Here is a 22230-nt window from a genome sequence, read left to right as displayed (position 1 = left end):
CACTTTTCCTTTGGCCCTTCTTAGTTGCTGAGTAGGCAGAGCACTTGCACTCCCATTCCTGAGCACTTAACATCCTTTGTATTATTCAGAGAAAGGATCTTGGGTAATATTTATTCTACTACTTAAGCTATTTGTTTGTAGCTGGAAATCATATCATATGCAACTCATTAGCTTGAGAACTGTGGCACAAACCATGCAGGAGGTGTGTTTTCTGTCTTTGCTGACATTTCTTTAAACTAATAGCTATATAGTCATTTATGTATGAATAGGTAGATACAATGCCATTTAGTGAAATAGACTTAGGACTTCTGAAGCATATCTTTTCATGTGCTGTGTTTGTTAGGTGTACTCCAGCTATTAATACCACAGATAAGATATGCACAGCTCTGTGTATGCGACAAACAAGACGAAGGAAGTGATCCCATCAGAAGTACTGCACTTTCTGACATTCAAGTAAGTGTGATGGCATACTTCCATCAGGTTTTTCAAACACCAGACCAAGAGCATGCTCAAAACCATTGCAGTCTTAGAGTTCAGAGGCAAGGCATTGTGTAAGCTTCAGGTCACACAACTGCCTTTGAGATTAGCTCCTCCAGTGTGACAGCCTAGATTCATCAGATTAGGTGTTCTACGGAGGCTCCGAGTTCACAAGTATAGTCTCTCTGTATCTGCAACAGAGAAAAACATCTAAAGGGTGATTCAACCCACCTAAGACCTATTTGCTGTCTGTAGCTGCCCATCCATACCACAACTACGTAGGAGGAAGCTAAAGGAAGCTTTAGTCTCCCAAAGCCCTTATAACACAACCCTGCAGATCCACAACATGTGCTAGGAACTTCATATTTACAATTATTATCAAAATTGCTCCCTTTGAAAGAGAAACCCCTCAAAAAAATCCCCAAAACTCCAAGCATATCACTGAGGCTACAGAAACTCATTTTTAAATGGGGAGAATTAATTCCAAATGGTTTTAACCCACAGTACGCTTACTTTCTCTGAATATCATGAGCACTGAACGGATTGCTGTAACTGAAAGGATTAGGTTAAGAATTTTTTTTTTCCAGTTTGCTTACTCTGTAGATGACAGCTTTTTGCACACAGTCATTTTCATCCTTTTAACACAGTTGATTTCCTTTGTTTATGAGAGACTTTCACTTAGCAACAGGGAAAAGAAAAGAATGTTTGAAAATCAGAAACCCTTCTGCAAGCCAGGGAAATCAAGTGGGAAAACTTGTTTCTTGAAGTTAAGTATATTTCAAGATAAAAGTTTCCTTTTTGTTTTTTTCTTTTTTCCAGGGTGTTTCTATCCCTAATTTTGGCTCTCTTTCACGTACAAGACTTGGCAAGCAGAAATACTGCGTGTATGCAAGAAACTAAAACAAACATACCAACATTCCTTGAGCGCAAATTTGACTGCAAACCCATTAATGACCTTTGGTTCCATAATTTTTTTTTTTCACACACAACTTCCCTCTTTAACTCCCAGGGGAATATACATTCTCCAATTAGTGTCCTTTTCTGTTTTCCACTTTACAGAGGAATGCCTGAAAATACTATCAAGTTATCTTGTTGGGAACTACTTGCATCCTTTGATTCTAGGAGCCAAGTGCCAGTTTTTGTTTTGACCAATGCTTCCTAAAGCCATAAAAGGTAAGATTTTTCTGTGAGAACTTTTCGCCCTTTGAATCACAGTATTTATGAGAAGTTATATTTCTCAGTTCAGCACTTGCATTGAAAAACAATATGCATCAGTAGCTTTCAGTAGTGTATGGCTTCACTACAGCATATTATTATTGCTAATATTATAATAATTATTATTGCAGCTAATATTATTGCAGAGGGGGAGAGCTCAAAGATCAACAGAAATTCATGCTACTCATTCATGTTCTTAAAAACATGTCCTGAAAGTGAAAAGAATCTAAACAGTTGTGATTGCTTGATCCAGGCATCCAAATGCAGGAAAAAAACATGAGTGAGATGTGAAAGGTAAGAACAGAATTTCTCCTACTTTTATAGCCAGGAACAGAAAAAAGGCAATAGGTCTTTTTATAACTTACTATATACTCCATTATGTGATGGATTATAATGTGTGCCCTTCATGCTGTTCACAGCACGTTGAATACTAAACTTACTTTTATACTTGATATCTTTTTGCTGACAATGAAAGCCTTATCAATGCTCAACGTAGCAACATCACTCATACCTTTGGGCATTCCTATACCATTTTTCTTATTACATCCAAATATCCTTGCATTCGGCTGCCAAGGTGAATTTATTCATCCAAGTTTGTCAGTTTTAGACCAAGAGATTTCTTTTATCTGTCTAGTGTTCTAATATTGAAATTGCCCTAAAAGGAATGAGACATAAAGTCTATAGGGCAAGCACCTATATTTGGCATTTCACAACTCAAGTACACGTTACTGCTGAGCCCTCTGACCTGTCTCCTGTGAGAGGCTCCATGGCAAAGCCATTCAACCAACCTCTTGCATTCCTCAAGAGAAGGCAGCACATCAGCTTTTCAGGAACCTAAACCAAAAATTGCATACTCGTTTACCTCATGTGTTTTAATCCTACCAACACTATTTCACTCATTAACTCAATGATCTTTTTGTCTGGCCGGTAACTTCAGAAGACAGAAGTAAGGACAGGGGCATCACCTCTTGCTGAATTTCCCTTTAGATCAAATTTGTTTCCTTCCTTAGGATGAACTGCCATTGCTGGCTAGTTTTCCTCTTCTGCAGTGACAAATCCACAGAGATAATAATTATCACAGAATCACAGAATCACAGAATCACAGAATCACCTGGGTTGGAAGGGACCTCAAGGATCATGTAGTTCCAACCCCCCTGCCTAGCAGGGCCACCAAACATACACATTCAGATCAGGTTGCCCAGGACCCCGTCCAACCTGGCCTTGAACACGTCCAAGGACGGGGCATCCACAACCTCCCTGGGCAGCCCGTTCCAGGGCCTAACTACTCTCCTTGTGAAGAACTTCCCCCTAACATCCAACCTAAATCTTTCCTCCTTCAACTTGGATCCATTTCCCCTAGTCCTGCTGTTCTCAGCCCTTCTGAAGAGTTTACTCCCCTCCTGGGTGTAGGTTCCCTTCAGGTATTGATAGGCTGCAATGAGGTCACCCCGCAGCCTTCTCTTCTCCAGGCTGAACAAGCCCAACTCCCTCAGCCTGTCCTCATAGGGGAGGTGCTCCAGCCCCCTGATCATCTTAGTCGCCCTCCTCTGGACCCTTTCCAAAATCTCTATGTCTTTCTTGTACTGAGGGCTCCACACCTGGACACAGTACTCCAGGTGGGGCCTCACAAGAGCCGAGTAGAGAGGGACAATCACCTCCCTCTCCCTGCTGACCACCCCTCTCCTGATGGAGCCCAGGATCCCATTTGCCTTTCGAGCTGCCAGAGCGCACTGCTGGCTCATGTTAAGTCTCTCGTCCATCAGGACCCCGAGGTCCTTCTCTGCCGAGCTGCTCTCAAGGACCACTCCTCCCAGCCTGTACGGGTGCCTGGGGTTCTTCCGGCCCAAATGCAAAACCTTGCACTTTGCCGTGTTGAACCTCATTAGGTTCACCCGAGCCCAGCCCTCAAGCCTGTCGAGGTCCCTCTGAATGGCATCCCTTCCTTCCTCCGTATCAACCGCACCACTCAGCTTGGTGTCGTCAGCAAACTTGCTGAGGGTGCACTCAATTCCCTCATCGATGTCATTAATAAAGATGTTAAAGAGCACCGGTCCCAAGACAGACCCTTGGGGGACACCACTTGTTACCGGCCTCCACCTGGACATAGAGCCATTGACCACCACCCTCTGTCTGCGGCCTTTCAACCAATTGCTTATCCATCGGGTCGTCCACCCATCAAATCCACTTCCCTCCAATTTGGAGATGAGGATGTGGTGGGGGACCATGTCAAAGGCCTTGCTCAGGTCCAGGTAAATGACATCGGTCGCCTTCCCTTGGTCCACCAATGCCGTCACTCCATCATAGAAGGCCACAAGATTAGTCAGGCATGACCTTCCCTTGGTGAAGCCGTGCTGGCTGTCTCGGATCACATGCTCATTCTTTATGTGATCGAGCATGTTGTCCAGGAGGATCTGTTCCATGATCTTCCCAGGCACGGAGGTGAGACTCACCGGCCTGTAGTTCCCCGGGTCCTCCCTGCTCCCCTTCTTGTATATGGGAGTGACGTGACCCTTCCTCCAGTCATCCGGGACCTCACCTGACAGCCACGACTTCTCAAATATGATGGAGAGCGGCTCGGCAACCACCTCAGCCAGCTCCTTGAGGACCCTGGGATGCACGCCATCCCATATTATCAGCTTCCCAGATTCTTGACCTCTTGCTCTTTACCTGCTAGAGATCTCTCTTCCATTGTTCATCTTCTTTAGTTTTAATTACATTCTGTCCTAGACCATTTTTCTGTTTTAGTCTATGTAGGACACTTTTCATTTTGCAGTGATAACTTCCTGGTAATCCTTGTCACAGATGGAAATGTCCTACTTTCTTTATTTCTGTCCTGTTTTTCATGTGAGGTGCTTCTTAGTTTGGAGCACATTTAGCTTAACCCCAACTTACAGAGCATTATTAATGTTCTATATTGGAAGTTACTTCAACATAAAATAGGGAACTACAGAAATGAGGTGTATAGTAAAGGTTGCTGCTAAAGCCAATAGCTAAGTTATGACTGATGCTGTTTTTTCCAGAGACCTCTGTAGCATATTCCTGTAACAAAATATATTTTTTTTTCTGTTGTTGTAAACATGTCAGGTAAAAGAGCAAGGCATGTTGGTTTCTGCACGTTTCAGATAACAAGACATACGTGCAAATGTATGTCATGTATTTCAATAAAGGCTGGTTATGAATTACACTCTTAATTGGGATACAGTATTAGAGAAATGAGGCATGAATGCATTTCATAATGCAGACATGTATAATTTTGACGGTGGAATGAAAAGTACTGTTACACACTCACTCAGCATACGCCAGGCATTTCCTCTGTGCATCTTGAATTACCAAGAGTTGTTAGAAATTTCACAGAACATTACCCTACTTGTTTCAAGGTGTTTGTAGGAAGGCTTTAATATCAACTTGCTGCTTACTGGTGGGTGAACACAGGAAGTTTAAAGTTCACTTTCCACAGAGCAGTGTGGTGTGGGGTTTGTTTAGATGTATAATCACTGTGTTGATCCATACTGAAGATCTACCCTAACCTGGTGATGAAATGCCTCATTGAGCTTGTTGAGGCCATTAAGTTCACATTTAGAATAAGGACTGTTAAATAATGTTTCTCATTTTGCAAATCCCTTCTTTCAGTTGTATCTAGCCTTTCATAACATACTTCAAATGTTGTTCCTCCAAAAAGTTAGTTCACAGTTTGAAAACAGCAGAAAAGAGAAGCCACCCTAAGTCACCTGGATTGGTTATCACTGCCTTGCTTAACCAGTGACAAAATGGTCATCCTAACTGATGAAGAGGAAACAAAAGCACAGTCTGTATATAATTCGTTTCTCTGTCATTTCATTGCTGGTCTGGAAGTCTCCTGTCCTTCACTGTAAAAAAACGGAGCACAATAACTTACTGGATCTGTTCCAACCATCTTTAACCATTACTGTCAGAAGAGAGGCAAAGACCCTCACCTTCAACATTATAACATTATAATTTTCCCCTTTAGCTCCATTTCTGACTTGCTTTCCCAATTTTGATATGCATTTTTGCCTTTTATTTATCTGAAGAGTGACTGAATAATCCTGCTAAGAATGAACAAACAAAATAATCTACACATGCATGGATAAACAAACAATTTTGCCTTTTTTTTTTAAATTTATAGACTTACTGATATACATACATCAGTTGATCCACAACTACTCATTTATAATCTGCCTTCTTAAAATAATATTAATTGAAGTACCGTATGTACAGATTCTTTTATTTGCACAATGTGTATTTGAACTTAAAAGGTGTAACAGCTTACTTGTTAACTCATAATATAAATGTATCCGGTAACTCAAAATATTAAACTATAACTTACTTTTAAGTAAGTATTAAGTAGATATTTTTTTTTCCAATGGAACCATAAACAATGAGATAGCTGTATGTCTTTCTAACATTCCTTTTTTTTTTTTAAACATAGCAAGAAGGGAACAAATATGTCAAAAATGACAATTTGATGTATGTACGTAGGCTTGTAAGTTATGACAAGCAGCTTGATTTTTTAAAAACTATTGTCTGATACTGGTGGCATTTTTCTTTTGTTCTTGCTTGGAAAGTTGTTAAGCACAAGAAAAAAATAAATCAGTATTCTTACCAATCTTACAGAACTGTAAGTATGTGAAAAACATCCTCCTTTATCTTGCTGCCCTACCCCTCCTTTCTTTCACCCTCCCCTCTCAACCTTCTCCATATCCCATCTCAAGCACAGGAGGAGTGAGATGGAGCTGATCTCAAACAAAATACAGCTAAATAAAAATCACAGAAAATAGGTCTTGGAGTGGTGCTTTAAAGGACCTGAAGTAAAATGCAGCCTGAAATTCAACTCTGGACAGGAACTTATCTGTTACAACTTGATTTTAAAATGGAATTTGGACAGAAAATACAAACTCATAACATACAGAGGCTGGAAAGGCATTAAAAGTCTGTTAAGTATCAGCTAAATTTCTCTGTCCTCTCTATATCAACAAAGTATCAGAAAGTTCAAACCTAAATTTGAGCAGATGGTCACCTTCTGTCCCTTTGTCTCATTGCTGCTTCCCAGTCTTCATCCCAGTTTCATTTGGGATAGTCTGATCCAACTGTTTGTTACATAATTCAGGTGATGGTTTTTTATCTCAACAGGCTGGTCATTATGAATGTTTCAGCCCGTGTTTAATGAAGAAATTACCTGAGCTTGAAAGTGATTGGCAATTTTTCTTTTCCCCTTCTCCCATAATTACTGCAGCATTTGAGGCTTTTTTGTGTTTCTATTTTGTCATAACTTTAAAATTTTCAGTCTTTTCTGTAAACAAGCATTCAGTATACTAGACATGCAAAGAATTCATCTAAATTCTTGACAGCTGTAAGTCATCTGCAAAACAACAGGCACACTCTAAAACCACAATCACTGCAGAAAATGTCTGTTGGAAAGGAGCTCCAAGCAAAGAACCAGCACCTTTCTCCCCCTTCCTCCCCCCCCATAGCTCTCTCCCCTCCAGATCAAGATGCTCATTTTCCACTTCATCACACAACAATGAGAACAAGCATGAGTTCCCCTGCACTTCCCTAGGATGACCATTGGACAGCCTAATCCAAAATGACTCCCAGATGGGTGTTTTGGGGGAACAGTGTTTTGCAGTGAATGAAGCAATACATGAGTTTATTGTGACTTCATCTTTACTTTTTGCCAGAAGAATGCCAAGCCTTTTTATTTGGAACTTGCATGAGACTGCGACGTTGCAGTCTTCTAGCACTGCACTGTTTGCTGTGATAAACACCTGCTTTCTATATCCTTTTAAGGACTCCCATCTCATTTCTGACACAGTACTTACACACACAAGAGGCTGGGTAAATAGGTTGTGTGAGGGATGCTGGCTCTCTGAGAAGCAGTCAGAATGACTAGTGTATGCTGAGGGGGAAGGGGTGCACTGGGAGCAGCTGGGCACAGGTGGTGTGACTGAACTTAGAGGCATTACCTGGGGATAGAGCAGCTTCCTGAAGTTGTGGTTGCTCCTCACCCCTTTTGAACACTTGTGACATTTTTTAACGGAATGCAGCTGATTCAAGGTCAATAGTATCAGGATTGTTTGTATGAGGATGAGACTACATTACAGCAGGCAGGCAGCACAGACCCACAGCCAGGCTTTTATCTATAAGACCTCAACCCTCATCCCTTGCCTTTCCACTTCCCTCTAATGGGAACTCACCCCCCATCAGCCCACAGGGTCTGGGCTCATGTTTTTGCCGAGTGTGCGGGGTGAGCACCCACCCTTCAGCAGCTCCCTGTGCATGGCAGCTTTGATCTCAGGGCTCCCTGAGGCTGCTTCCTCCCCTCTTCCCTACGCCATCCATCACTGTGCAGATAAACAGTGCGCCCTGCTGATATAAATACAGGAATATAGCCTGTCAAACAGAAGAAAAGTTGGTGTGTATGCACTTTGTATGACAGATTGGCCCTTGCTCTAAGGTCTGCTTACAGTATCAGAGCTGAGGCCTTCCATGCAAAAAGAGGCAAGTCTCCTCAGTCAGACATTTTGTTTACAAATAAGTTACACTGCTGCCTTTTTCCTCCTCTTTTACGGTAAAAATTATCAGTGTTTTTACAGAGCCGCAATAACCAACTTGGACATAATGAACTTAATAAGTTACATTGTTTGAATATTTAGCAAAAGGAAATCAGAATTATACAGGTATGTATTTTTTTTTAGGACAGCAGATTGCCCAGATAGTAAAAAATATTGCTAGATGCAGGTTCTGTGCTTAATTTTGAATAGCACTCTTGTTCCTTGGGTGTTGAGTCAGACCCATGCAGTGCAGACTTCAGAACTGCCCCATCCTTGGAGAAAATTGGGTAGGACTCCCAAAGAAGCTCATCAGTGTGGCCTCACTGAGGACATGCCCTTCTACCCAAATTATCAATTTCCATGTTAACTGCAGCAACTTCATTGGATTAGTAAGTTAGAGTTAATTCAAGTTAATAAATGTTAAATTCGCACTAATAAATTCAGCACTGATTACTGACAGGTATAAGCCTATGGCTTTGGAAATACAGCCTCCTTTGAAAAATAGGTTACAAAAGCCTAAAAAATTGCTCTCTGTTTTCCTGTAGGAGACCCACAAAGGAGATATGTGAAAGGCAGATGGATGCAAAGCACAGAGGAATTGGAAAAAATGGACAAAGACCAAAACAACATAATGGCATAATGGCTGACCAAATCTTCAGTAAAACTGACCATCTTTACCACCTAATCCAAAATGACTTCCCTCAGAGACAGGTATTTCAGGGGAATGGTGCTTTGCATTAAAAAAGCAGTGCCTGGGGAAAGAAATGATGACAGATGAGGCTTGAACAAGAGGACTTGAATACAGCGTGACTGAAAAGTGCTGTTGACATGAGGTCTGCAACTGCCTTTCACCACTCAGTGCACTGGCTTCCAGTGAAGTGAGCGTAGAGGAGAGATGGGAAGCTTGGCTGTAGCCTCACTGATTTTTATTTGACATAGAAAGCGAACATGGGATAAGAATATTAGCATGAGGATAACTGAACAAATGGTATTATATTCTTGATAAAGCCAGAAGCAAAATGGATACTTTCAGAAGTGTAATCAGAGTTGATTGGATTGACAATTCAGGGCATTTATGTCATTAATAAGAACAATACTGTGTGGGTTTTTTTTGCTGTACTATTCTTCTAAGTGCTTTCCAAAACCACAGAGACATCATATGTTGATTTTCTTGGCAGAAATCAAAGCTTCTCCACTCTTCCTCATACATGTAAGATGTAATGATGTTGATATGTCTCCTCAGGGTTGCTATTTTGATAATATTACCTATTCAGTACTTTCTCAGTTCTACTTTTATAACTTAGCCTAGTTTTAAGGACAAGGAATAGCAAATATTCAACAAAAGGGTAGAGCAGTTCTACTACTGATATCAGAACAATTAGGGGACAAGTGCAATGAAAAATTTTACGTTGATATATGATGGTATAGATGATTTTCAAAGTCTATTTAGTAGGATGAGTCTGAAGCAGCAATGTGGCGTGCAACACTGACAGCATGGCCCTACTGTACTGTATGACAGTATACTGCATTGGAATTACAAAATTTACTGTGGAACTGAGTTATGTTACAGATAAGGAAACTGTGAGACCATGACATCTATTCTCATCAAAAGGATGTGTAAGAAATCAGAAAAGCTTCTTAACAGTTTTATCTAAAGAAGGAGTATGGTGAGTACGGACAGCAAGCACAACTGTCATAAGATCTCCTCAGAAATGGCATGCTGCATGAACACAGTTATGTGTCTGTGTCATCGATGGGAAGGTTTACAACATGCAGTGTTCTTCAACTTGCTGTGACCACACACAAATTGAATGCATCAGCTAGATATTTTTCTTGATAAATTCTCTTGGACAGAGGGAATATTTAGCGGGTTTGGATAGAGGGAAATGCTAATGGCTTCTTGGCCAGCCTTGTGTCCATGGGTCTGTGTAAGAGTGAGAGAGGTTTTGCCTACAGGAGTTTCAATTTGTGCCATGTTGAGAGGGAGAGAAACACCAAGTTTTGATTAACAGAGAACCAGACAGTCCCTGAAGTGTACTTTAAGAGGGAAATATGCATAATGTACACTGGATTTGGATAGGCAGTGTGGATAAAGAAACATGTGCACAAGGACTGGATATAAAAAAATATCCCCCCCAAAAAACTTAAGAAAGTATTAAGAATGAAGAGAATGAGCATTAAGTTGCTTGAGTAAATAAAATATTGAATGATGAGACACCACGCTTACTTGGTGTCTTACCTAAGACATGGTTTGCACGCAGGGGCTCACGAGAATGCTACAAAAGTCAGTGCAGGAATTTGAAAATCATGTGAACAAACTCATCTAATTTAAGAATATGGTTACTTACTTCATAGCTACTACACTGTAGACAGATGAAGCAAGAAGCTGCAACAGTAAAAGCAAAAGGTACAGAAGGCTGTTGATGGTAAAAGAGAGAATAATATCTAGAGTGCTATGAAACCAAAGACATTCAGAGAATACTGTTTAGAGTAGATGAAAAAAAGGAAAAGATTGCAATTTTTGTACAGAGTCCTGGTATTTGTAAGAAAACAAAACCAAATTTGAATGAAAGCCCAAAAATTGCAAGAAATAGACATTAGTCATTTTTTAGATACTCAAAGTACTGAAACACAAATGTGATAGAAAAATGAACACAAATAGAAACAAATGAACACCCACAAATTGAAAGGAAATCATACACAAATGCTAAAATTGCAACGTGAATTGCAGACATCCCAATATGTAATAAAGCAGCAACTGATCTGACACTAACTGGAAGATAATTTGTATCTGATCAAGATTAAATATTTGCTTTTCTCTAAATTAAATCTCCCAGTAGAAGTTCTTTAGATTTTTTACAGGCCAAATCTCAGTATTTCCAAATCAGACTCCACAAGAAATCCATTAAGATGAAGCAAGAGAAAAACTGCAAAATATCATCAGCTCCCTGTTGCCTAATGCAGACAGTTACAGATGATGTGTCTGGTACGTGGAGAAACTAAACAAGTCCACGCCAGAGGCAGTGTCTTGGTCTGAATCACAAAGTTTTAAGGAAACCACAGCACTGAATGCATTGTTAATAAAAGCGTAATATGTAAAGCATGATGCTCTGCAGCACACACTGGAAATAGATTTCACCTGCAATTTTCTCTGTTAAATTATTGTAAGGATAATTTCACATTCTGCACAATTTCATCACCTTTCCAAAATGGCTGGAAAGCTCATTAATTTAACTGTGGGAGCAAAGTAAACTTGTAAGAGCTCTGCTTGCTAATGTCACTCTCTTTGATTTCTGTTGCATTCCCTGGGAGACAAGAATTGAGCGAGAGAGGGTGGAGAAGAATGAGAAGACAAATGAGCTCAGGGCATGAAGTGCCCGGGGAAGGATTGGATGGACTGTCAAGAGTTACAGGAGGGGATTGAGAAGAAAAGCACCTCTGGGAAAGGGGGAGGCAGGGAAGAAGCCAAATGCCTTAAGAGAAATAACAGGAGACACGGGAAGGAGCAAGATACCAACTAGGGACATCTGGAAACCTAGTAGGACAGGAAGGGCTGGGGAGGCAAAAAGAGACATGGATAAAAGGGAGTGAAATTGCAGGGAAGAGAAGGAGGCGTCTTAGTGCAGATCAGATATTTATTGCCTGCTGACATTGCTCCCAAAAGGAGAGTGATGTGAATGGGGGAGAACACAGGAAGGAGATAATGATCAGCAGCTACTGGAAATAACACACCGTATAGGGAACAAAGTTATCTCAGATTAACTACAGGGGTGAGAGAAAGCCGAAGGCGATCCCATACAGTCTGCACCTTGCAGGGAAATGGAGGCACCAGGCACAAGTCAGAAAAGAATGCAAATGCCTGGAACTGCAGCATCTATTGTTTCTGGGACTGATCAGTCTGCTCACCTCAGCACAACGCAGCCTGCAGATGCCCCGTGGCTCCAGTCATCTTGATCCGTCCCAAACCATCCTTAGTGGGGAGACACCTGAGGGCCAGGTACACAGCGTAGACAAACACCACAGCCTTGACAATGCAGACTTCCATCTAACATCCCTGTTCTGGAATACTTTGCCCTCTTAAGCATCACCAGCCACTCTGTTAGTAGTGGGGTTTTAAAGCATTTTCAGCTGAACTGAAAGCCTGGCTGGCCAGAGCTGGCATGGCGGGGCATTTGAGGAGACCAGGAGTGCAGGCTGTGGGTTTGCCTCCCTCTAGGGGCACCACAGGGCCCTTTGGTTATTCACTTCTGATTACAAGTGCTTGCAATTTTCATTTAAAAGAGCATATAAAATAGAAAGATTGCCATTGTGTCAGTCCTTCCCTTAGGCAAAGTGGAGACTAAATAAAATAAAACCTAGATTATTTAGTGTCCAGATCAAGTGAAAAAAAAAAAATCTTTTGGATCTGATACTAGTGTGACTTCGTCTGTGGGAAGAGAAAGAAGCCCTAACAGAAAATCATGAAAAGATGTTTTAATATATGCCAGGGAAGTGATTGCCAATTTTTGGGATGGAGTGTTTTTCTTCCAAGATTCTTTCTTTTCACTAAGAAGTTGTTCTAAAAAACAATAAAAGAGTTGTCTTAAATCTACTCCTATACCAGTAAGAACTCAGTTGAATCCATGCTGCAATTGTACAACACATTTGCACAAGACAGGAGATGGCAAAACTATTACTGGATTGGCTTAAAAAACAGATTTTTTTATCACAAGAAATGCAGTATTTTTACACCACTGTAACTTCTGCCATTCAAACAGGTGCAGGACCACCAAATGGTGAAACACGGTGAGAGCTGAAAAATGCCACCTCCATTCCATGCTCTGACAGTTCAGAAGATTTGCCTCAGAGTTGGAAGAAAGTCTAAATTCACCACGGAATATAAGCTTTGTTACCTCCTCAAAATATTTTGAGAAGCTGAGTAATAACATAGAGTGAATAAAGTATATAAAATACATAAATTACTATATAAAAAGAAAATGTCTCCAGCAATGAAACTGAAATATTTTGCTGTTACTAAAATAGAATAAGAAAGTCAGAAAGATTTCTTCTTCTAATTTCTTATTCCTAGCCAGGCATCCTAGGGAAACCTTACTGTTTTACCAGGAGTTCACTTAATTCAGCAGAGAAGTGTTCAGCTGCATACATTTTAGCCCACGCTACCTACCAACATGAATATGCAAAAGCTGGGACTGAGACGCATGCACACAAGTGCACTGTGTCACCCCAATGCAAGCCCTGATGCAATAAGCCTAGTTTCCATTTTGGCAGTGGTTGCAGAAGGCTCTGGAAGGGCTGCCGATGTCAGACTTACTATTACAAATCATCAGCACTGAAAAGCAAAGTCAAAACAATGTTTGTTGATCCTAGAATAAGAGATGTCAGAATGGGCATGCTTATATCTGCTTTTTCTTCAAAAGGGAAGTACACAGACATAAATTTAGTGTATGGGGATTTTATGTCAGAAAAAAAACCAAAACAAAACAACCCAAAAAGCAAAAAAGCAGCTGCGATGCCTGATGGATGTTTTCAAGAGTGCTGCTCTGGCAAGAAAAATAACTTTTTTTTCCCCACTTATTCCCTGTGGCTTTACATAATCAGCACTACTTTTTATTTTTGGTATTAACTTGTATGGAGCATCACAGAAAACATGACTGCAAGGGACCTTGAGAGGTCAGATGATACAGCCCCTACCCCAAGGCAGGATCTGTTCTTCTTAAGTTAGTCCTCAAAGATGTCTAATCTGCTCTTAAGGGCAGCCTGCACAGGGTAAGGGGTCACTTCTGTCCGCCCCAGGGCTCCTCTGCCTTCACCACCAAGTTTCTGCAAGTGTCTAATCTGAATCTTCCTCGTTGCGATTAAACAGAATTTTAATTTGCCACAGATACGAGGAGGAGATTAATATCTTCTGCAAAAGCCTCATACAGCCTCAGATTTGGGGTGAGAGGAACTGCTTAGCTCTCGCCGTAATTATTTTGGCTTGGGTCTTCCAGTGAGACTGTGGTCTGAGATATTTAGGAAGTACATAAGCAGCAGTTTGGAAATGATACCGATACTTTCTGAGGGGAACAGTCTGCCCTTTGGGCTCTGCATAAGCCAGCTGGACAGACCTAATGCCGACTAGGAAGTCTAAATGAAAGCAGATCAGATGTGAAAGATGGCTGCTTAGAGACTCCATAAGTAACTATGTATTTCTTGACATGCAGAACCCTAAGTTCTTCTTGTGATGAAAAATACAGACCTATAAAACATTTACTAGTGAACATAAAATCTACTCCTTTTGCAATCTTGCTGATGCCATTAAGGTACATTCAGGGGCCATCAGCAGTACACTACTGTAGGCACACAAAAAGCACACACTCATGGTGAGAAATTATTGCCCTGATTAGAACTCTGGCTCCTCAATTATCCAGTATGCACACCAGCATGATCTGAAGTGCCTGCTGTACCCAACAGATGCCTTAATTTCAGTAAGAGACTTCACTGTCCCCAAACCCCCTGCCTTTCCAAACTCGCATACTGGAAACAGGTGGTTTCTGTGTATCACAGTGAAACACTTGATGTACTCTGTGGAAATGGAGGAGTATTCACAGCCCATCCAAAGCTGTGCTTTGGTCTCTGAGCGTGTAGGGCACAGGTAACTTGCAGAACCGAACATGTGCCCTCCCCACTGAATGGCCTTTCATTCCTGTGTATCCTCACTGTGCTTCTGTGTCCTCCTGCCAGGACCTAAAAAAATGTGCAGTCATGCACAAATGCACCATTAAATATTACAGGCGTGAACTAATGCTTTGGTAACGTGCCCACTCCCCAAGCCCTGCCAGTTTACAGATTACTGTAAGAATACCTTAAAACTGGCAGCGATGCCATTCCACCTGCTGTCTCTGGTAGGCATCAGCATTTCTAGCCGTGTCTCCGCTTCAGGACACAATATGCAGTGAAGCAACACCTGCTGCTCTCGTGTCTCTGATGGGCACATGTAAAGGTTGGAGAGTAGATACAAGTGCTCAGAGCCTTCCCGCACACTGCCTCAGCCAAATGTACACTGACAGAAATGTGAAGTTATCTCAGAACACAGATGTTTGGCTTTGCTGCCACTGCCTGACACCAGCACTTTATTTTCTTTATCATGCGTGTTGAATTGAAAGCTTTTTTTTTGGCCCTGACCTTGGCAGCAGTTGCTACTGCATTTCATCTAAAAGATAGAAGAAAAGAAGGGAGAAAAAAAGAAAAAAAAAAGGATTTTCATGATGCCCTTTGTAATCCCAAGTACTTCAATGGAGGGCCCTCGAACACTTTTACTTATCATACTAACTCTGCGTCTTCATAGGCACATTTTTATCCAACCTTAGCATCTGTCTTTCAGGTGATTTAAGTATACATGTATTTTCCAATTGACAGATGACTGAAAAAGGTCTGTTAATTTTATATCTGTCTTTTCTGAAATAAATTGCATTTTAAGCTGTATTTTTGTTTTGTTGGGTGTATTAGTTGGTAGTCCAATTCATTTGAGGATGAAGCTGCCTATAATGCCAATATCTAGTTGTCAGGTTCTACTACATTATCCATTGTCACAACCTTCCTCTTTTGATACATCTGAGGATTCTGTAAAACTTTTTGCTAATCTGGCTGTTGCAAACAGGCGTTGGCCTTAATGACTGTCACATGGGGCAAAACAGTTAACGTAAGAATTTTTTCAAGGCTGGAAAAATTACAAGTCTAGTATCTCTCACTGTTAGCATACCATACACTGCTGGTGGTCTCCTTGTCCTCCTTTTTTCCTACAAGAATGACACTTCCCCCCAAGGCTCACATTTCTCAGATATTTGCTGCTCCATGAAACACAACCTTTCACAACTTCAAAAATAAAAGCCCGCACTCAGTTTTTTTCTGGGTAAAAGACCACAAGGCGTGCTGTTGCTTTAAGAGAATTGAAGAAAAAATATTCGGCAGTGAAGCAGATTTCTTGTCAGTATTTGCTGCAGAACAGTGTCAATCTAATGAGCTAAAGGGATGGAAATTTAGTTCTTGATGCAAATCTACAGAATCATGGTTGTCTGAATTACAGCTTTGTTGACAAGAGTGAGATGTTGTCTCACAATTATTCTAATGTATAAAACTGAAATTGGAGATAATGAATTTAAAATTATGCAGACCCAATCCTTAGAGTAAGACAGATTTAGACAGGCTGGGAAACTGAAAGCGTCTCCCTGCTGCATTTTGTTACCAAACTTTATCGTTACAGTTACCTCACCAGTCCCCAGCAGTATTGCAGTGGTACTGTAGAGCTCAATAGAACTATAAAGCATGGGGCTTTATTTTATGTACTTACTCAAAAAAAGTGGTCCATCCTGTTTCATCGCTTTTAGTTGCCAGAAGTCCACTGTTGCCATGGTAGGTAAATAAAACAAGCTCCTGTCCTTGTGCAGTCATGCTTTTCAAACACCCATTCGTGCCTATCGTCAGCCAGATGACTTGGTTATCGGGGGAGACCACTCTCACTGGCATCCGGTTGGGATCCCGCCTGATACGCAGAGTGTTCCCATTGCTGTCCGTGACTGAGGTAATGTCATTGTCATTACTGTAGCTAAAATTGTACAGATAGTCTCCGGTGACTAAACTCACAGTGTACTGGTGAGTACCATTGACATCGAAGATATAAAGCTCTTGATCGGTTGGAGAAGCAACTTCATAAAAGTTCATCGAATTCAGTAAGGGTCTGTTCTTTGACACAGCCCGTATCCTAATGTTGCCAAGATCAGCAATGTACAGCGTGCCGTCTGGAGACACAGCTAAGGAGGAGGGGGCATTAAGTTTGGCATCCTTAGCATAGCCATCTCCGCTCTGGTAACAGTCACAGTTGACATCGTTTTTGCAGTCACACTCTGAAGGTATCCCAGCAACTAATGAGATCTCTCCATCGGTTGTAACCTGCCTTATCCTGTTAATCTTTTTCTCGTCCGTTTCCGTAATGTACAGTACCCCACTGTAAGACACAGCAATGGCAGTTGCTGACTCCAGCGTGGTCTGCACCGCATGCTTGCCCACCGTGTACTCCACTCCGGGAACCTGGCAGTGCATGGGCCTCCCCGCAGCAATGCGCACCTGCCGGTTTTCAGTGATCTGCAAAACGACGTTGTTGTCCAGAACGTAAATGGAGTTATCCATTGGGTTGATGGCTAAATCTGTCGGCCATTCCAGACGAACCTTAAAGGAGAGAAATGGTTCATTACAGTTAACCAGTGCGGATGAAATGAAACAAATTCACCTTCAGCTTAAGATAATACCGTGAAGATATTTTTTGTTTGCTGTAAGCAATGCAGATGAGAATTCTTATATAAAAATACGTGCAGCAAATGAAAGATTTTCAAGGGAGCAAAGGGAGAGATGTCAGGATACCTATTTTATTGAAAGAACAGCAGTGTTGGAACTCTAACACGGGTCAAATTTCCCCTCCAGTAAATGTTATACTTTTCTGTATCAGCAGTGCATAAATAAAAATCGAGATAGATATCAAAGTCGAGTCTTCATAGGCAGCACTCGTTTTTTATTCTCGCATAGCAAACATAACTTACTGCCTTCCAGTCTGAAACACGGTACTGTACTCCATTTTTAAACACAGCACTAGTGACATCCCTTCTTACCTACATAAACTTGTGGAGAACAAAAAAACCCACCATACTCCACTGTATGTATTGTCTCATTCACTCCAGTGGGCTAAGGATGCTAGTAATTCAGAAAGCATCAATGTGACAATAGAGTTGTAACATATCTGCCATTCTTCCAGTATTTACTACTAGACTTAATGCTTCCTGCTGATGGTTTTGCTGTTCTAAACTAAACTGAACTTTATGGGCAGAAAAATTGAATACAGCAGCATTTATAGCTAAGAGAACACACTGCTACTCTAAGGTTTCTTTCTCCACAAATTCTGCTCTCAACCAGTTGTTATAAACTCCACCCAGTTTTATTTTAAGGTCAAAGAAAGCTGCATTTGCACCTGCAGCCCCAGTTCAGCTCTCCAAATGAGTTCCCACTTACCTGGCTGATGTGCATGCTGGTATCACAGGTCAGAGGTCGTGCTGAGGTCAGGTCATTGGAGCCAAGCAATGTGGATATTATTCCATTTTGATCCACTTTTCTGATCATGGTCCCATCAACAAAGTATATTAATCCATTCTTGTCAATTGCTATTCCTTCAGTGAAGAGAATTAAAATTAGTTTATTGTACCAGCTGTTAAAATATCAGTAACTAAGGGCATAAATGGGATGTAAAGAGTGGAAATTTAGGGCAGAAAAGATGTTCTTAGGCAACGGGTAGTAAACCAACTCATAAACTCACTCTGCATAACAAAGCAACGTTCAGTACGAAATCTGTACTGCTGACTGCGCTTGCTGTTCATTGGAGAGCATGTAAGGTAACCTGGAAAACCTGTTAAGTGGCACCACATGCAACACTGATTTTAAAACTTCACCACTGTTTGCCAAACACATAATCTAAATGAGTATTTCAAAACATTCAGTAATCATAAAAGACAAATATTGACTATGAAATCAACCTGGCTCTCTGGCACCTCTCTTCCTAGCAGTCTTTCCCATTGGAAGAAATTATTCAAAACCACATTTTTGAATCAGCTGCTGCATTAAGCATGATCGCGCCCTTCCTGTTTACCTTTAGGGCTCATGAGAGTTGCCTCAACCGCCTTGCCCCCATCACCACACCGTGCTTCATCAAAGGGCAGGCACTGCTCCCCTGTCCCTCCGACCACCTCAGCGTTCTTCGTCAGGTCTTTGGCACCCGCGAGTGACCTGGGCCGGTAGATCCTGCGTGTGTTTGTGTCGGAAACGTACAAATCTCCCGTCACGGGGTCAGTAGCGAGGTAGTATCTGTGAGCTGGGTTGTTGCTGTAAAAAGGAATTACACATTGCGTGTGCTGTAATTAATTGCTTTGATGTCACCCCAGGAAGAAAAGGCCTCAGTTCATATGCAGTATACTATAAATAGTTAAAAGCCACGCTGGATCTCTGGGCTTACTCAGCACAGGTCATGGCCCAAAGCTTTTCTTGGCTCTCCTTTCCTCCCTGTGTCGTAGGCAGTCCAGCCTACACTCCTCATCATTTTAGGACAGAATTTCAATTCTGTCTGTGATGCTCAGAGGAACGTCCTGTGCCCTCCAATTAGAGATGGCTCCCATTGCCACAACAGGCCATGTCCAGACAGTGGAGCCTTAAAACTCCCCAGATTTCTGCATGCTTAAAACCATGAGTCAGTTTCAAACTTTGCGGCGTGACCCCAACCCTAGTGTACACTTTGTGCTCTTATCAACTTATCTGTTTTATTATAATTTATATAAGGCTGCTGGGGTGCACAGTTTATATAATTCATAAACAGATAAGGCAGAGTTCATATGATTAGTTCACAGGCGAAAGATAAGACATCCTTCATAAGTATTTGTTTAATCCACTGCCTTCAGAGACGTGACACGCATGATTTAACACATTAGGAAATGTCATCTTTTCCACCAGAACACTGAGCGCAGCTTTTCTGTTCTCCTTAACGCAGAGCTGTATTTCAAATAGCCATACATGTTGGCACAAAACCACTAACTATGCCAACTCGGTCTTTATTACAGTGAAAATATATATTGCTAACCATTTTCCCAGAAACGTACATTTTGCCTCTCCACTGGTGCCACATAATTGAGAATTACTGCCTTTTCTCCCCTGCTGGTGAAAAAACCTACCCTGGAGAGCACCTTTTGGGTTGATATATTATGATGTAGAAACTTAACCCACCGCAGTTAGGATTCCTGACCTAATTTACGGCACGAAGAACTGAAATAAGGTCATGTAAACACAGGAGGTAATCTCAGATGCTCTCCTAATGGATTGAATCAGTGTCAGAACAGTCAGTTCCACTTCTGATGTTTGCAAAAGCGCCACAGAAACACATCTCCCCATCCTGGTGATATCCAAACATCTGTTCTCAGAACGCCCTGCTTCCCGTTTTGTAAATACATAACTGTGCTAATGTAACACATTTTTATGTACTGCCACTTGGAAAACGCAACAAGAGATCAACAGGAACAACTTGCGAACAAATTGTCTTTTAGCGGGGACAGATTTTTATAGCTATCCAATTACAAAAACAGAGAAGAATGTGTTGCATAAATAGGATTTGCTTTGGTTTTAAGGCTTTTAACACGCTGGTTCAGAAGGAAAAAGTCAAGTGAAGCAGACTAATGAAATCAAATACGCAGTGATTAGCACCTCTTAAAAAGCCCAGCTACAGAGCTGGATGTTATACAGCATGTCTGAAAGCGATTAAGTGTGGCCTTACATCCAATTTCTGTCTGCTAGAAACCCGTTTCTGCCAACGTACCAAATAGCTTAAAGGTGTTTTCTGAACCTTCATTTATGCAGAGATCATTTATACAATCACTGTGTAGTGTACGAATTATTTATACCTCCATAGGCTGCAAATTAAATTACACTCATTTGTACGATTACTTTGGTCTTCCAGAAACTTTGCAGACATTTCAAATATAAGCAATGCTGCAGAACACAAAGTGTGCAATTACATTTTATTTCATTGTAATTTAAAATAAAGTCCTCTCTTATACTACTAAAATCTAAATTAAAGTATTTTTCTTCACCTCTGTTGGCATTGTCTGAATTGTGTTTTTCAGCTGTTGGAATAAAGAGTCATCAAATCGATCAATAATTTACACCTGACAATCATTTCTATCTAAAAGGAATTTTTAAAGCTGCTCTGTTTGTAAGTATGAAAACGTTGCCATGTTTTAGGTAATTCCAACTGAAACAATGCAGTGATTCAGGATGCAAGATGAACTCGTGATCATGCAGGATCGACTACCAGTCATTAGTGTATATTGATATGAAAAATACACAGCTGATCTTTTAAGGATATTTTCTCAGTATATCCAAAAAAACTCCAACTAACCCCAAGTTTGGGAACTGAATAGGGTGCTATTATTGAATCAATGTAAACCCTTCAATTTGCCCTAAGTAGATGCCTTATGGTTTCCTTCTGAGACAAGACAGCAGCCTTAACCTCAAGTTTCTTTCCAAGGGAAGGTTAAAAGCTGAGGAAGGAAATGACCACTAATTCCCCGGAGCAGGGCACATTCTTAGGATCTGGGTAATTGACCAGTGAAAACCACATTTCCCAACCACAAAACACGTGTGCACATTGCATGTGCATAAAATCGTACTACAGGGTTAACCTGGAAAGCTGCATGGAGATTACTCTATTTCACTGTAGTTTGAAATAATGTTAATGCTCTGCCTTCTACCAATAACATAAAAAAAACAAGAAATAAAATGCAGTCTGTGACATCTCGACTCACTGAGCACTGCTTTGTCACTGCAAGGAGCTCTGACCACTAAGCAGCTACATGCCCACGTGGGGTTCAATAAATACAAATAACAACAAATTAACTAATTCTAGCTGCAATTAATAACAGTGTTAATGATTGAAAGCACACACTCACAAGTGCATGCACAGCTCAGGCCCCTTACACAACCAGACTTCCCATATTTTCCCAGTCCTGTTGTTGGCTTTCTTAACGTGAAATTTGTGTTACACAAACTTTTAAGTGCTGTTTAGTTGGCATAATGATCTGTTTCCCATCTCCTTACCTTGCTTCTGCTGTTCTTCCAAATCCTCAGATCACCTGCATTACTCTCCATGCAGTGCTTCATAAAAACACTCTCCCTGATCTATACCCTCCCTTTCACTGTGCGCCTTCTAAACTCAAAGCTGTTTTCAGGCCCTACTGAACTTTCTTTTGTCTCCCTAAGGACTCTCTGGGATCCTGCCACAGCCTGCAGGTGACCTTCCTGTCTTCAAAGTCCTTCTAAAAATTACCTCTTCTGTGAATGCCTATAGCATTAATCACGCAGAGGCAGCAGTGTGCATAAAGACACCAGCTCAGCTTTCAGACGGAAA

The 22230-nt window shown here is 41.1% G+C and overlaps 1 protein-coding gene and 1 long non-coding RNA gene across 19 annotated transcripts in view; one reads left to right on the top strand and one right to left on the bottom strand.

The window, feature by feature from the left end:
* The window catches only part of TENM3 (teneurin transmembrane protein 3), a 696676-nt gene that overhangs the window by 18756 nt on the left and 655690 nt on the right, over positions 1 to 22230 (bottom strand). For all 18 annotated transcript variants that reach the window (XM_052683284.1, XM_052683286.1, XM_052683287.1 and 15 more), the window contains 3 exons: positions 18931 to 19163; positions 18300 to 18454; positions 16591 to 17465 (listed from right to left, as the gene is read on the bottom strand). In XM_052683284.1, the coding sequence (XP_052539244.1) occupies positions 16591 to 17465; positions 18300 to 18454; positions 18931 to 19163 (1263 nt within the window). The remainder of the gene's footprint in view (positions 1 to 16590; positions 17466 to 18299; positions 18455 to 18930; positions 19164 to 22230) is intronic.
* LOC128080740 (uncharacterized) lies at positions 350 to 16436 on the top strand. Its single transcript, XR_008206866.1, has 3 exons — positions 350 to 453; positions 1537 to 1650; positions 8807 to 16436. It is a non-coding gene; the product is annotated as an uncharacterized LOC128080740 (long non-coding RNA).

The sequence above is a fragment of the Tympanuchus pallidicinctus genome, unplaced genomic scaffold (genome assembly GCF_026119805.1).
Source record: "Tympanuchus pallidicinctus isolate F22 unplaced genomic scaffold, pur_lepc_1.0 scaffold2, whole genome shotgun sequence".
Classification (NCBI taxonomy): Eukaryota; Metazoa; Chordata; class Aves; order Galliformes; family Phasianidae; genus Tympanuchus; species Tympanuchus pallidicinctus.
This window is presented reverse-complemented; position numbering and strand designations above follow the sequence as displayed.